The sequence below is a fragment of the Phragmites australis genome, chromosome 5, assembly GCF_958298935.1.
Source record: "Phragmites australis chromosome 5, lpPhrAust1.1, whole genome shotgun sequence".
Taxonomy (NCBI): domain Eukaryota; kingdom Viridiplantae; phylum Streptophyta; class Magnoliopsida; order Poales; family Poaceae; genus Phragmites; species Phragmites australis.
Window position 1 is genome coordinate 32,338,276 of NC_084925.1, and position 11,956 is coordinate 32,350,231.

The window sequence follows — 11,956 nt, forward strand, 5'->3', positions numbered from 1 at the left end:
CATAATTATTACTCTCTAAGCTTACCAATGAGTTTTCTCATATTACCTTACAACAAGGCAATAACTGATATATACCATATCATTTTCTCCTTATATTTTTTCACTGAATTTTAAAGAAGTTTTAATGGTGTATCAACATATAACATATTATTTCTCATATTTTCCCACACGATTTTTAGAGGAGTTTTCAACAAGAAATTTACATACAAAATAATTGATCAAGGGGAAGTGTTATGAAAAGATACCCTTTCAAATAAGCATATGATCAATTAACTATCTAATTAACAGTTAGTAAATAAAAAAACATCTTTTAAGAGACAACCAAACTACCATCCATTTACTGTGTATATATGTAAACAACATCTATCAATCAACAGATCATTCATTCTCTCAATCTACCGTTACTTTTACAGCTCTACTCAGAATAGAGCCGATAGACGCGCCGGTGCCGAATCCCCACGCTGTGACACATGGAAAATAGGGGCGGTCCGACTGTGAAGTGTGAAGCGGAGGACGCAGGTGACTCCTCGGCTCCTGGCCCTCGGCCTTCCATGCCAGGGCACAGCGAAAAACAAAGCAGGAGCGATGCAGACTATGCCGAGGATGGAGCGGTGCTGCACCCTCGTGGGAGGGTCACGGGCGCGCGCGTAGCTGCAGAGCAGGAGCCAGGAGCCGAACCAGGATGCGGCAGTAGCGCAGCATTCAGCACCCAGGCACTTGTCCATGGAACTGCCAGTATATCGAACGCCCAGACCAAGAGCAAATACACGCAGTTACAAAATGAATATTACAAATCAAGTATCTGCCAGCTTAACTGTTGGCATATTTACCGCAAAAGCAAAGCCATGGGCTTTTGCCCAGGTACTTCTCTTTGTGCTAATATGTCCTATGATTCTATAGAAACGTCTCCCTCGAAAACGTATAAAAAAGAATAAATTAGATCGATACTCGATAAACACTCGCTTTCGCTGCTCTCATTTCAGACCTTCTGATCAAGCTCAGACTGCGACGGCAGTATCCCGTGCTTCTGAGTTTTCTCGCTCGGCACAGAGTAAACCTGGCGCTCTTTGCCTCCCGGTTTCGACGACGCATTGCCATACCAAATCATGCCGATCACAGCCAGGACCATGCCAAAGGCGACGTGGAAATTGAGGCCTTCTTTTCCAAAGAAGAGAAAACCCAAGGTCAACACGAGAATTGTCTTCATGTGGCCTAGAACTTGGAATGAGACGGCTGTGAATCTTCCGATGCATATGAATTGGCTTAGGTTGGTCCCGACAGCAATAATGCACGACAACACGATGAAGAACTGAAAAATCAAACATGTGTAAAGGAAATGTGAAATAGTCTTGCCGAGGTTGGTAAAGCCAAGCACATCAAGCAAAAGAACTGTTAGGATCCAAATCATATACCGCAAGCTCATTTCATTGGATTGTGCTAATAGCTAAAAGAAATACTGAAAGATAAACAGAATATTTCCTACATGTCTAAGAAGCATCTATATGAAACAATATGCTGTTTGTTATGGTCAACTATTGCCAGTATCGAACAACATGAATATACTTTGGATAAAACAAGGCTTAAAGTCATCTCAAATATTGCATTAAACCCCATATCAGACATCACTACTTAAAATCTTGGCCACCAAACCGGGCAGATAAATGTGCATAATTCCAAGATACAATGATCACTTGATAGTCCTGAAAATCTAGCTCAGATGGAATCATGGGTATATATAAATCTTACTCCCTCCAGTCACAAAAGAGTGATATTTTGGGAATGCGTGCAGACAAACTTTATGAACATCGGCTATAAATATATTTTTTAATATTCAGATGGGACATGGAAATGATATATGTACTCTATAGACTTGCACACTTGTCTAAAAGAAAATTCATACTATTATAACTTTTATAGGTTGTATAAGTAAATTGTGATGGAAGTTATGGTCAAAGATGCGCTTTCTGGACCGTCCTGATGCCCAAAGCACCAATATATTTTGACTGGAGGGAGTACAACGCTGATCTAGATGCAACTTGAATAGATGGGTTCGTCATGCAACAATTATGCAAAATATATAAGCAGAGGATCGATTCAGAATAAGCATCACGTACTGTAACTATTGATGTGTAGTTAAACGTGTCAACTCTTTTGTTGGTCAGCCAGAAGTCCACAAAAGGTCCCAAAATCAACAATGATGCTGCCTGAGCTGGAGCAGTATGACCCAAGAGGTTGAATGAGCCAAGCGAGTACTTCCGTTGAAGGGTATGAACATACTGCAGCACAAAAGGGAAAAAAATAAAACAAGGGATAATAACATAACAAGTTTTCATGAGAAGTGAAATGGGCACATGGAGAAGACTTGTTAGATTAAAAAAGCTACCAAGACCCAGAAGTTCAAAGTTTTCTTCAGCTATTACAGAACTATCTTTTGGACCTGAATAATCAACACAGCAGTGAAGGAAAGAACTAGATTCTTTTGCTCACTAAACCTCCAAGAAACACAGAAAAAAGTCTGGATTACATAATAATTCACCCGAAAGGTTTGAAACTCTGTAGACAAAATCTGTCATATCTACTATTGTTGAAAAGTTAAGAGTTGAAAACTGCTAACTAAGAAGCCAAGCCATTATAAGGGTTAATGCAGGATAGATCCCACTAGGAAACATGTGATATACATAAAGATGGACAGCAAAGGCCAAATTCTAATAATCCACAATACTCACATGCTGTTGTAGTGCTGTGCCCCAGACTGCTATTACTGCAGCTATCAACCCTTGAGAGTTCACACTAACATCAGTAACAGTACACACAGCAACACCTACTAGGACAAGCACTATGCTGAGCTTTGTATCTCTTGAGTAACGGACTTTGTCAAATATGATTTCCAGAAAGCACAACACTGGAATGATACACAACTTCGCAATCTGAAAAAGCAAGACACACGATTTACTCTATGCATTCCATTCCAATATTGAAGATGGAATAACAAAGTTTCTGTCCTCACCTGATAGAATCCAACAGAATTCCACATCAAACTGACATTCATCCCAACAATTGACAGGTTCGCAAAAAAGACAAATTTTACTAGTTCTGGTAATGGTAAATAGGATGGTTGAATATATCCCAGCCATTTCATTACTAATGTCATAAAGGTCGTGGTTGCAAAATGAAGTCCAGTCAATGTTGTAGCTGTACAAGTAAACAGTAGCAAACAAAATAGTATAAGGCATCTGATTGATTTACTGCATAATCATAGTTTAATTTTAGATGGAAGTGATGACACACGTGAATAAGGCATTATACGCGATCCAATCAGGAATGATGATTAAAGCACTGCCTTACCAAAACTAAAACCATGTGTAGCCATTAAGGCTTTGTTGACCATGATGATACCAACAGATGTCACAACATTGAACATCCATGCTCCAGCATCTAATGCTGCTTTTCTCTCCGCCTTGCTTCCTTGTGCCATACTTTCTTGACATGTAGAGTCTAACCCAATCTTATACGTATCAGATCAGAAAATCCACCTTCAATCCAATTGCAACTGAGAATTAGTTTGATAATCACACGAGTTTATGTGAGCATGCATAATCGCAAGTGGTATCGATATAAGTCAGTACCCCAATATAAACCAAAGCTCCCAATTTCTGTTTTGGCTGATTTTGCAATAGAATTGTTACACAAAATGATGGATACGAAAGGGAATTTAACGGACGCAGTCGACCACAAAAATACACAAATTGTGTAAATATCAATTAGTGAGCACCGAAGACGATAGACAAATCAAACAACATAGAACTTCTAGGCAAGCTAAAGAAATGGCATCCTACATATTAATGCCAACAATTCATATGAGTCCATTGCAACTGGTTCTGCAATTTCGTAGCTTTTGAGATTTAGGGGCATGTTGATTAATTAGAGTAGGGTGGGGGCAAGGGGGTTCAGTTGAACCCCCAGTGAACCCCCAGAATTATTGGAAAATAAACTGCATCCGGCCTTAATTGGGTACCAAGAAGTCCTATGGTGACAATCAGGGTCGATATTGGCATCTTGCAAGCTGAAGAAGAAGAACCTAATCGAATCATGGATGGATCGATGGATTGGATTGTGTTGGATTAGTAGGGCACCAGCGTGCAGCCGCAGAAAAAAAAAACCTCAACTAACCGAGTGGAATGGAGGGAGGGAGAGAGACTCACCAACAAACAAAACGAAACCAATCCACGTCCGGATGGATCTCAACTGCACTGCACAGAGTGAGGAGTGGCGCTGGGGCGGTAGGAGCGGACTGAGGAGCGACCGGTGGAAGATCCGTCGGAGAAGGGATCGGCCGGACAGAGGAGACGAGCAGGAGGCGGCGGTGAGATTTGCCTGCTCTGGATCGAGAGAGGACAGAGGAGAAGGGTGTGGCCGCAGCTTGTGCGGTGACAGTGGAAACAGAGGGGCACCGGGCGAGCAAAATCGCGACAAAAATTGGGCCTCGTTTTGGCTCTAGACAACTGGGTGAGTGTGAGTCCTAGAGATAGGTTAAATTTGGCTTAAAAAATTGGAGGCATTCTTTAGAGAGCAGAGATAGGTTACCTTTTGTGTCAAAACAAGTGGAAGCTAAATTCTTTCGTATAGTTAAATTTAACACTATAGGTAATGCTACATCTATAAAAGATTTTATATAAATGTTACATATGTGCTGATATGAGTGGAAGCTAAATTCTTTCACATAGTCAAATCTAATACAACAGAGCGAGCGACGGGCAGACACAGGAGAAGCAGCAAGTGGAGGGGAGCAGATGCACGATGCAACGGACAAATCCAATCAGGTGACAAATTTTTACCCGTGACGTAGGTGGATAAATTCAACACAACTTGAGTGGGAGGTTGGCATTTCATGACCTCAGGCCAAAATCATGGGTGTTTCTCCTGGTTTTAGGATTGGATCCTGGGGGAGTTCAGTCGTTTGGAACCGATCCAAGCGATTCTCTGTAGAAACTAAAACTATCCGGCTATCCAAACGCATAGGGTGTGATCGTATCAGATATGGATGGATACCGTTGATCCTATATCATATCTCTTTTTTTTATTGGAGTCAAAGCCGAACATGGATGGTGTCGGATACATATACAGATGCGGATAGTCTATGTCATGAATACGGATCGAATATGTGTCGAGTCAGATACAAACATTGTCAGTCAATAGAACTAACATATTTGTCAAGTATATGCTTTAGTATGTCTTATAGATGCAATATATAAAGAAATCACCGAAGCGGAACTCAAGAAATTTTGAATTAGACGAGTCCTGAAAAGATTGTTAGCACCGGATCATCCGACGCTTAGGAAATTGTACACGCTAGAGTGTTTTGACTCAGAAGAAGTATTTCAACAGAACACACCGGATGATTTGGCGTTGAGGTGATAAACATGTCGGAGCATTTTATATGAGACATGCAATTTTCAGAAGATGGTCTTTTAACACGCCGGATGGTTTGGCGATGAAGATTGGCTATGCCAAAGAATTTTTCAGGAGTGATGTTTCTCGATGGCAGAAGGAGTTTGAACGTCGGATGGTCCAACAATGAAAAAGCATATACATCGGAGGCTTCAACGAAGCATTTTTTAGAAAATTTTCTCTCGGCTTAGTGGAGAAAGAAGTTCTACTCTGGATGGTCTGGCGTATACCAAGGAAGCTTTACTGGAGCAATTCAATAGAGTTCCAACGATTATTTCGTAGACAGTACACGCTGGATGGTCCGGCACTTATAATGTTGCACACGCCAGATCATCCGGTGAGTATAATAAAATATGAATGTTGGAGTAACGGCTAGTTCGCAGGGTTGAGACTATAAATACCCCCACTGACTCGATCATTTGAGTGTGCTGGAGTCCACATAAATTCACATACACTTGAAAAGACATCCAAGCCACCAAAGTGTTAAAATTTATCATCAAAAGTAATTAGTACAAGATTAAGGGAGTGATTAGTGCTATTAGGCCTAGAGAGAGTTGTTGCTGCATAGAGGGAGATCAAGAAGTGATCCTATATTGTACAAAGTGGTATGTCGGTAACTTAGAGTCTTGATGTCTCACCGGCATTGTGAGCTTCAGTGGCTCGTACTTGATGACCCTTCAACTTATTGTGGAACGGCAACAAGACTATTGTATGAGAACGTAGAGATCCTTGCCTTGATGGCTCAAGCTCCGAAGTGAAGACGGCAGTATATGACCGGAAGAGAGACTTGTGGTGAGGTCTTACCTTAGTGGCTTGGTAGCTCAACCTACTCGAGATCTAGGTGTCACAAAGGTCATGACTGGGTGCCGTCCAGGAGCTATAGCTCAGGTGACTGCTCCAACGTAAACTAGGGATGACGTTTATGTCATCGATACCACGGGATAAAAATCCCTTATACCAAGTTTGCTCTCTCTACCTTCTTTGTGTTTCCTTTACATACTTACAATCTACCTTTACCTGTTTACCTTCCTATAGTAGTTTGCTAGTATTATCTATAGGTTGTAAATCTTTTTGAACGGTAGAGTAGATACACTCGATGAATCTAGAGCATATTTAGATAGAAATTGAAGTATGTTTATCTTGTGAAGTTTTTGGAGTCGGTTAGTTTTAAGTGTCCTAATTTACCCCCCTCTTAGGACGTCATCGATCCCTAAAGTTTGATGCCAATTAGGGACGATTAAGTGGTGAGAAGAATAATTTAAGCTCTTCTTCCAATGTACTAGTTGATTGTGTCTATCATCTACGATAACAACAATATTAACAAGATAACTTCAAGCCAAGTTTTTGACAAAATCACCGCCCATGAGATGACTATGAACATGAAGGTTCATCCTCATCCGGCACCAAGAACCTTACTCTCACAAGCAAGCAAGCTTCTTGCCCACACATAAAAGAGAAAATAAGAAAGCAATATGAAGAGTCAAGCTCAAGCGAAGATGATAGTGATGAAGATGAAGAGAGCGATAAAAAAGATGAGTAAAGCACCTTAAGTGATGAAGAAATAAGTCCCAAGATCAACAAGCTCATCTCAAGATTAGAGAATGATCTCACAAGGATCAATGCTAAGATTAATCTTCTAATCTCTATGAAAGACTTAATCAACACGATTGATTATATTAAGAAAGAGAAAAAGACTAAGAACAAGAGGAAAAAAAGAGGAATAAGCAAAGCATTTGTAAGCATAGGAAGATGCAGGAGTGAAGATGAAGATTCAAGTTTAAGTGATAAGAGTTTCACCATCCACTCCTCCCAGAGAAGCTCTTTCTCAAGGTCGCCATCACGTAAGTCATCATCGCGCAAGTGCCTTATATCCAAAGGTATGAAATCGATGTAAGTAATGACAAATCCAATGAGAATTCACCATCGCAAGAAAAACTGTTTGAATTGATCAATAAACAACAAAGGGTCTTAACATGTCTCTCACAAGTATTTGACACTTGTATGCACATATTTAGAGGAGCATATCCTATGGGTTATGATTTTAAGATTAACATGTGTTGCAAGTGATATATTTTGTAGTCTCATTGAGTAATCTATAAGTCCTCGGAGGTATGCAATGCTTATTTATTAATTAGTATTATTGTTAATTTATTTGTACATTTAAACTACCTCTATGCATAATATGGTTTAAACTTTTTATCTCTTTATATTGTCTAATTGTGTATATATTTTACTCTCATCATATATATACACATATAGAGAGAGAGTTTAGATCATATTATATGAGTTTTATGAATTGTGACCCATGTTGTTTTATTTCAAATGATATTCATATTACCTTTTCAATTGCATTCTTACAATTAGTATCATTTATTATTGGATCATGATTTATGAAGTTCTCTCCTAAGTGCTCTAACGTTTTCCCTTGAATTTAACATGTGTTTGTAGCCTTTTTGAAATTGTTGATAAAGGGGAAGAATTTTGACAACCAAAGTAAGATGCATGATTATTCCTCGGATGGGAGAATTTTGCATGGGTCGCAAGGGAGATAGTGGCAATGAAGAAAGGAGAAGAATTGTCTCTATGACAGTCACAATAAAAGGAGGGACAAAGTGAATATAAGAACAAGTTATGACAAAAATGGGATATTTCCCTTATAATTAATTCATTTTCAATTGATATCTTTGGTGCACTTTCAATTGGTAGCATTAGTTGTTCTTACCATAAATCCAAGTAATGTGGTAAGGCATTGTGTACTTTACAAGTGTTGTCATTTATTATTTGTGCACTTTATAATTGGTATCATTTACTTATCACTTACTTTGGTTGTGTCGTCATCAATCACTAAAAATAAAGAGATTGTAGCGAACATGGCTATTTTAGGGCAGGTATGTGATTTTGGTGATTAATAATAATATAGTCAATAGGACTAATATGTTTATCAAGTATATGCTTTAGTAGGTCTTATAAATGCAATACATGAAGAAGCCACTGAAGTGGAACTCTAAGAAAGTTTGAATTGGACGAGTTCTAAACAGATTGTTAACGTCAGATGGTCTGGCGCTCAGGAAATTGTACACGCCAGAGTGTTTTGACTTAGAAGAGGTATTTCAGCGGAACACATCAGATGGTTCGACATTGAGGTGATAAACACGCTCGAGCATTTTACAGGAGATGTGCAATTTTCATAAGATGTTTTTGTAACACACCAGATAGTTCGGTGATGAAGATTGGCTACACCGGAGCATTTTTTTGGAGTGGTGTTTCTCGGTGGCAGAAGGATTTTGAACGTCGGATGGTCCGACGATGAAAATGCATATATACCAGAGGCTTCAACGAAGCATTTTCCAAAAGATTTTCTCTCACCTTAGTGGAGAAGAAGTTCTACTGTCAGATGGTCTGGCGCATGCTGAGGAAGCTTCATCGGAGCAATTCAGTGGAGTTCCAACGGCTAGTTCACAAATAGTACACGCCGAATGATCTGGCACTTGTAATGTTGCACACGACAGATCATCTGGTGAGTACAACAAAATATGACCGTTGGAACAACAGCTAGTTCGCGGGGTTGATGCTATAAATACCCTCACTCTGTTATTTGAGTATACTGGAGTCTACTCACATACACTTGAGAAGACATCCAAGCCACCAAAGTGCTAAAAGTGATCATACAAGGTAATTAGCACAAGATTAAGGGCGTGATTAATGCTATTAAGCCTAGAGAGAGTTGTTGCTGCCTAGAGAGTGGATCAAGAAGTTATTCTATATTGTATCAAGTGGTATGTCGGCACCTTAGAGTCTTGATGTCTCATCGGCATCGTGAGCCTTGGTGGCTCATACTTGTTGACCCTTCGACTTAGTGTGGAGTGGCGATAAGACTCTTGTACGGGGACACGAAAACCCTTGCCTTGGTGGCTCAAGTTCTGAAATGAAGATGGTAGCATGTGACCGGAAGAGAGGCTTGTGATGAGGTCTTACCTTGGTGTAAAGATGGTCAAGTGGGCCAGGCCAAATGGGCCGACACGAGGCACGACCATTTTGGCTCGGCCCAGGCACAGCACGGTACTGCGGCTAATGGGCCGGGCCGGCACGGCACGACCCGTTTAACTGTTCATATTTTTGTAGTATTTTATATAATTTATTTAGATCTAATATCATATAGGATATGTGGTACAATAGTAGTGTGTTTGACTCCCAAGTAGAAGGTCGGGTGTTCGATTCCGAGTGAAAGCAAGTTTTTGTGATTTTTTCTAATTTTTTGCGGGTTGACGGGCAAAAAAAAAAATCATCGGGCATACCGTGTCACGGACCAGCACGGCACGACCCGGTCTTAAATGGGCCGTGCCTGGACTGGAGTCGCAGCACATGGGCTGGCACGACACAGCCCATTTAGCTAACGGGTCGTGCCTCAATGGGCCCGTGTCATACCGGATCAGGCCACCCATTTGGCCATCTCTACCTTGGTGGCTTAGTAGCTCAACCTACTTAAGGCCTATGTGGTTCAAGGGTCATGACCGGGTGCTGTCTAGAAGCTATAGCTTAGGTGGATGCTCCAACGTAGACTAAGGGTGACGTTTATAACATCGATACAACAGGATAAAAATCTCTTATTCCAAGTTTGCACTCTCTACCTTCTTTACGTTTTCGTATTTATATACTTGCAATCTACATTTGCTTGTTTGCCTTACTAGAGTAGTTTGCTAGGATTGACTATAAGTTGTAAACCTTTTTGAACGGTAAAGTAGGCATATTAGATGAACTAGAGCACATTTAGATAGAAATTAATATGGTTTGTCTTGTAAAGGTTTTAGAGCCGATTAATTTTAAGTGTCTTAATTCATCTCCTCTTAAGATATCACCTATCCTTACAATACTCCTATGGAAGAAGTTATGTTAGAACAAAATCGGAGAAGTTACGAGTGTTGGATATGCTGGTTGAAGTTTCTATTAATTATTTGGACATATTAATAACTTCAAATGAAACAGTATCAACCATAAACTTGTAGATCTCGTCGAGAGCTATAATTTTCATACAAATGTAATATGCATCTGACACCGTATGAAAAAGTTACAAGCTCTATAAGATAGACTCGGTCACTCGAATAATCGTTGGATAGTATTCGGCTAAATCCGATTTTATTCTTGGATATCCGATATCCTACAGATACCTAACTCTCTATATTCAAATCTAATATCCGAAAAAGTTCCTAGATATCCGAAAAATTCCTAGATATCCAATTCAAAAATACTATCTAAACCCTTTTGGATAGGCGGGCGGGTGAGAAATATCCGACGGTTTTGATCCCTACCATCACACCCTTTAATTTATGTGCTCAGATGAACCCCTATACAGTACAAAGAGAGGATTGACTTGAGCCATTCTATATTACTATGAGAAAAAGGATTATGGTTAGCCTGTGAATGTTCACCACCAACGTTCAAACTTGCCATAAATAGGAAATAGTTACATGTTTGGAATTAGTATTAGGGTTGGGGTTAGAGCTACGGTGGGTTTCCAGAGAGGTTGTACCGATCCTAGTGGTGTTGGCCATGTTAGGCAACTGTGCGAGCAGCTCCGTAGTTACGGTAGGATGTAGGCAGGATGAGCCAGTAGAGGCGAGGGCCGTAGCAAGCACCGGTGGTACATGACGGCCACAAGTGGTGTAAGCGGTGGTTGCAACAGGGCAGTACGCACAACGTCGTGGTGTAAGGACGAGGAGGAAGAGTAAGAAAACACAGTGCTCACCAGTATGTACCTGGAAAATGCTCGTCCCATGGAGACTCGAGAAAAGTGGCTAGAGGATGAACTAAGAGAAAAGTCACCATCGTCTGAAATCATGAACAAGGATACCTCAAGATCTGAGAAGAAATTTGTCAACAGGAACCATGAGTTTCTAACAATGACAAGCCGTTTCTGGTGGACAAACGCAAACATAACAGATTTTGTATTCATGACAGCCTTCGTTCATTGACTAGTCACTTCAGTTCAGATAGAAGCAAGCAAGGAATGGAACAGGTGTTGGACCAATCCTTCTTCGTCACCTTTCACTTGCAGAGCACCCCACAACTCATCTTAGCGCGATGTCGCAGTGCGACCAACCGCTCATCAGCCAGAATGTCCTGTAACCCAGTGAGAAAATGCTCGCTGTACTGCTACACCCACTGCCATCTTGCCAAGGCCCGCGTGGTTCGGTGCCGAGCTCACTTCAGGTGCCCCCACACCACCGGCACCGGGTGAGATGTGTCTGCACTACTGCCTAAGTGCGTATCATCCCTGGCATTCCATCCGGATTCAGAGATGTTACATCACGACCGCCATGGTTCAAGTTGATGACAAGTGCAGAGCAGCAACTGCTTGCTTGCCCTCTTGAGGATCTTGTACGCACGTTACTGTCGAAATCCAAGTATTCAATAAGGATTGTACAAATGAATCCTATTGTTCATCCGCTGCTGGTACGATACTCCATAAGATTGCTAAGCCAGATATCTATACCTATACCAATGGCTTTAA

At 40.7% G+C, this 11,956-nt stretch overlaps 1 protein-coding gene across 1 annotated transcript; it reads right to left on the reverse strand.

The window, feature by feature from the left end:
- Positions 1-755: 755 nt before the first annotated feature.
- LOC133919297 (UDP-rhamnose/UDP-galactose transporter 6-like) lies at positions 756-4,471 on the reverse strand. The gene is made up of 6 exons (XM_062363662.1): positions 4,203-4,471; positions 3,346-3,533; positions 3,008-3,192; positions 2,727-2,927; positions 2,115-2,276; positions 756-1,309 (listed from the first exon to the last, which is right to left on the reverse strand). The coding sequence occupies exons 2-6, from the start codon at positions 3,473-3,475 to the stop codon at positions 980-982; spliced, it is 1,008 nt and encodes a 335-aa protein (XP_062219646.1). The 5' UTR covers positions 3,476-3,533; positions 4,203-4,471; the 3' UTR covers positions 756-979.
- Between the last annotated feature and the right edge of the window lie 7,485 nt (positions 4,472-11,956).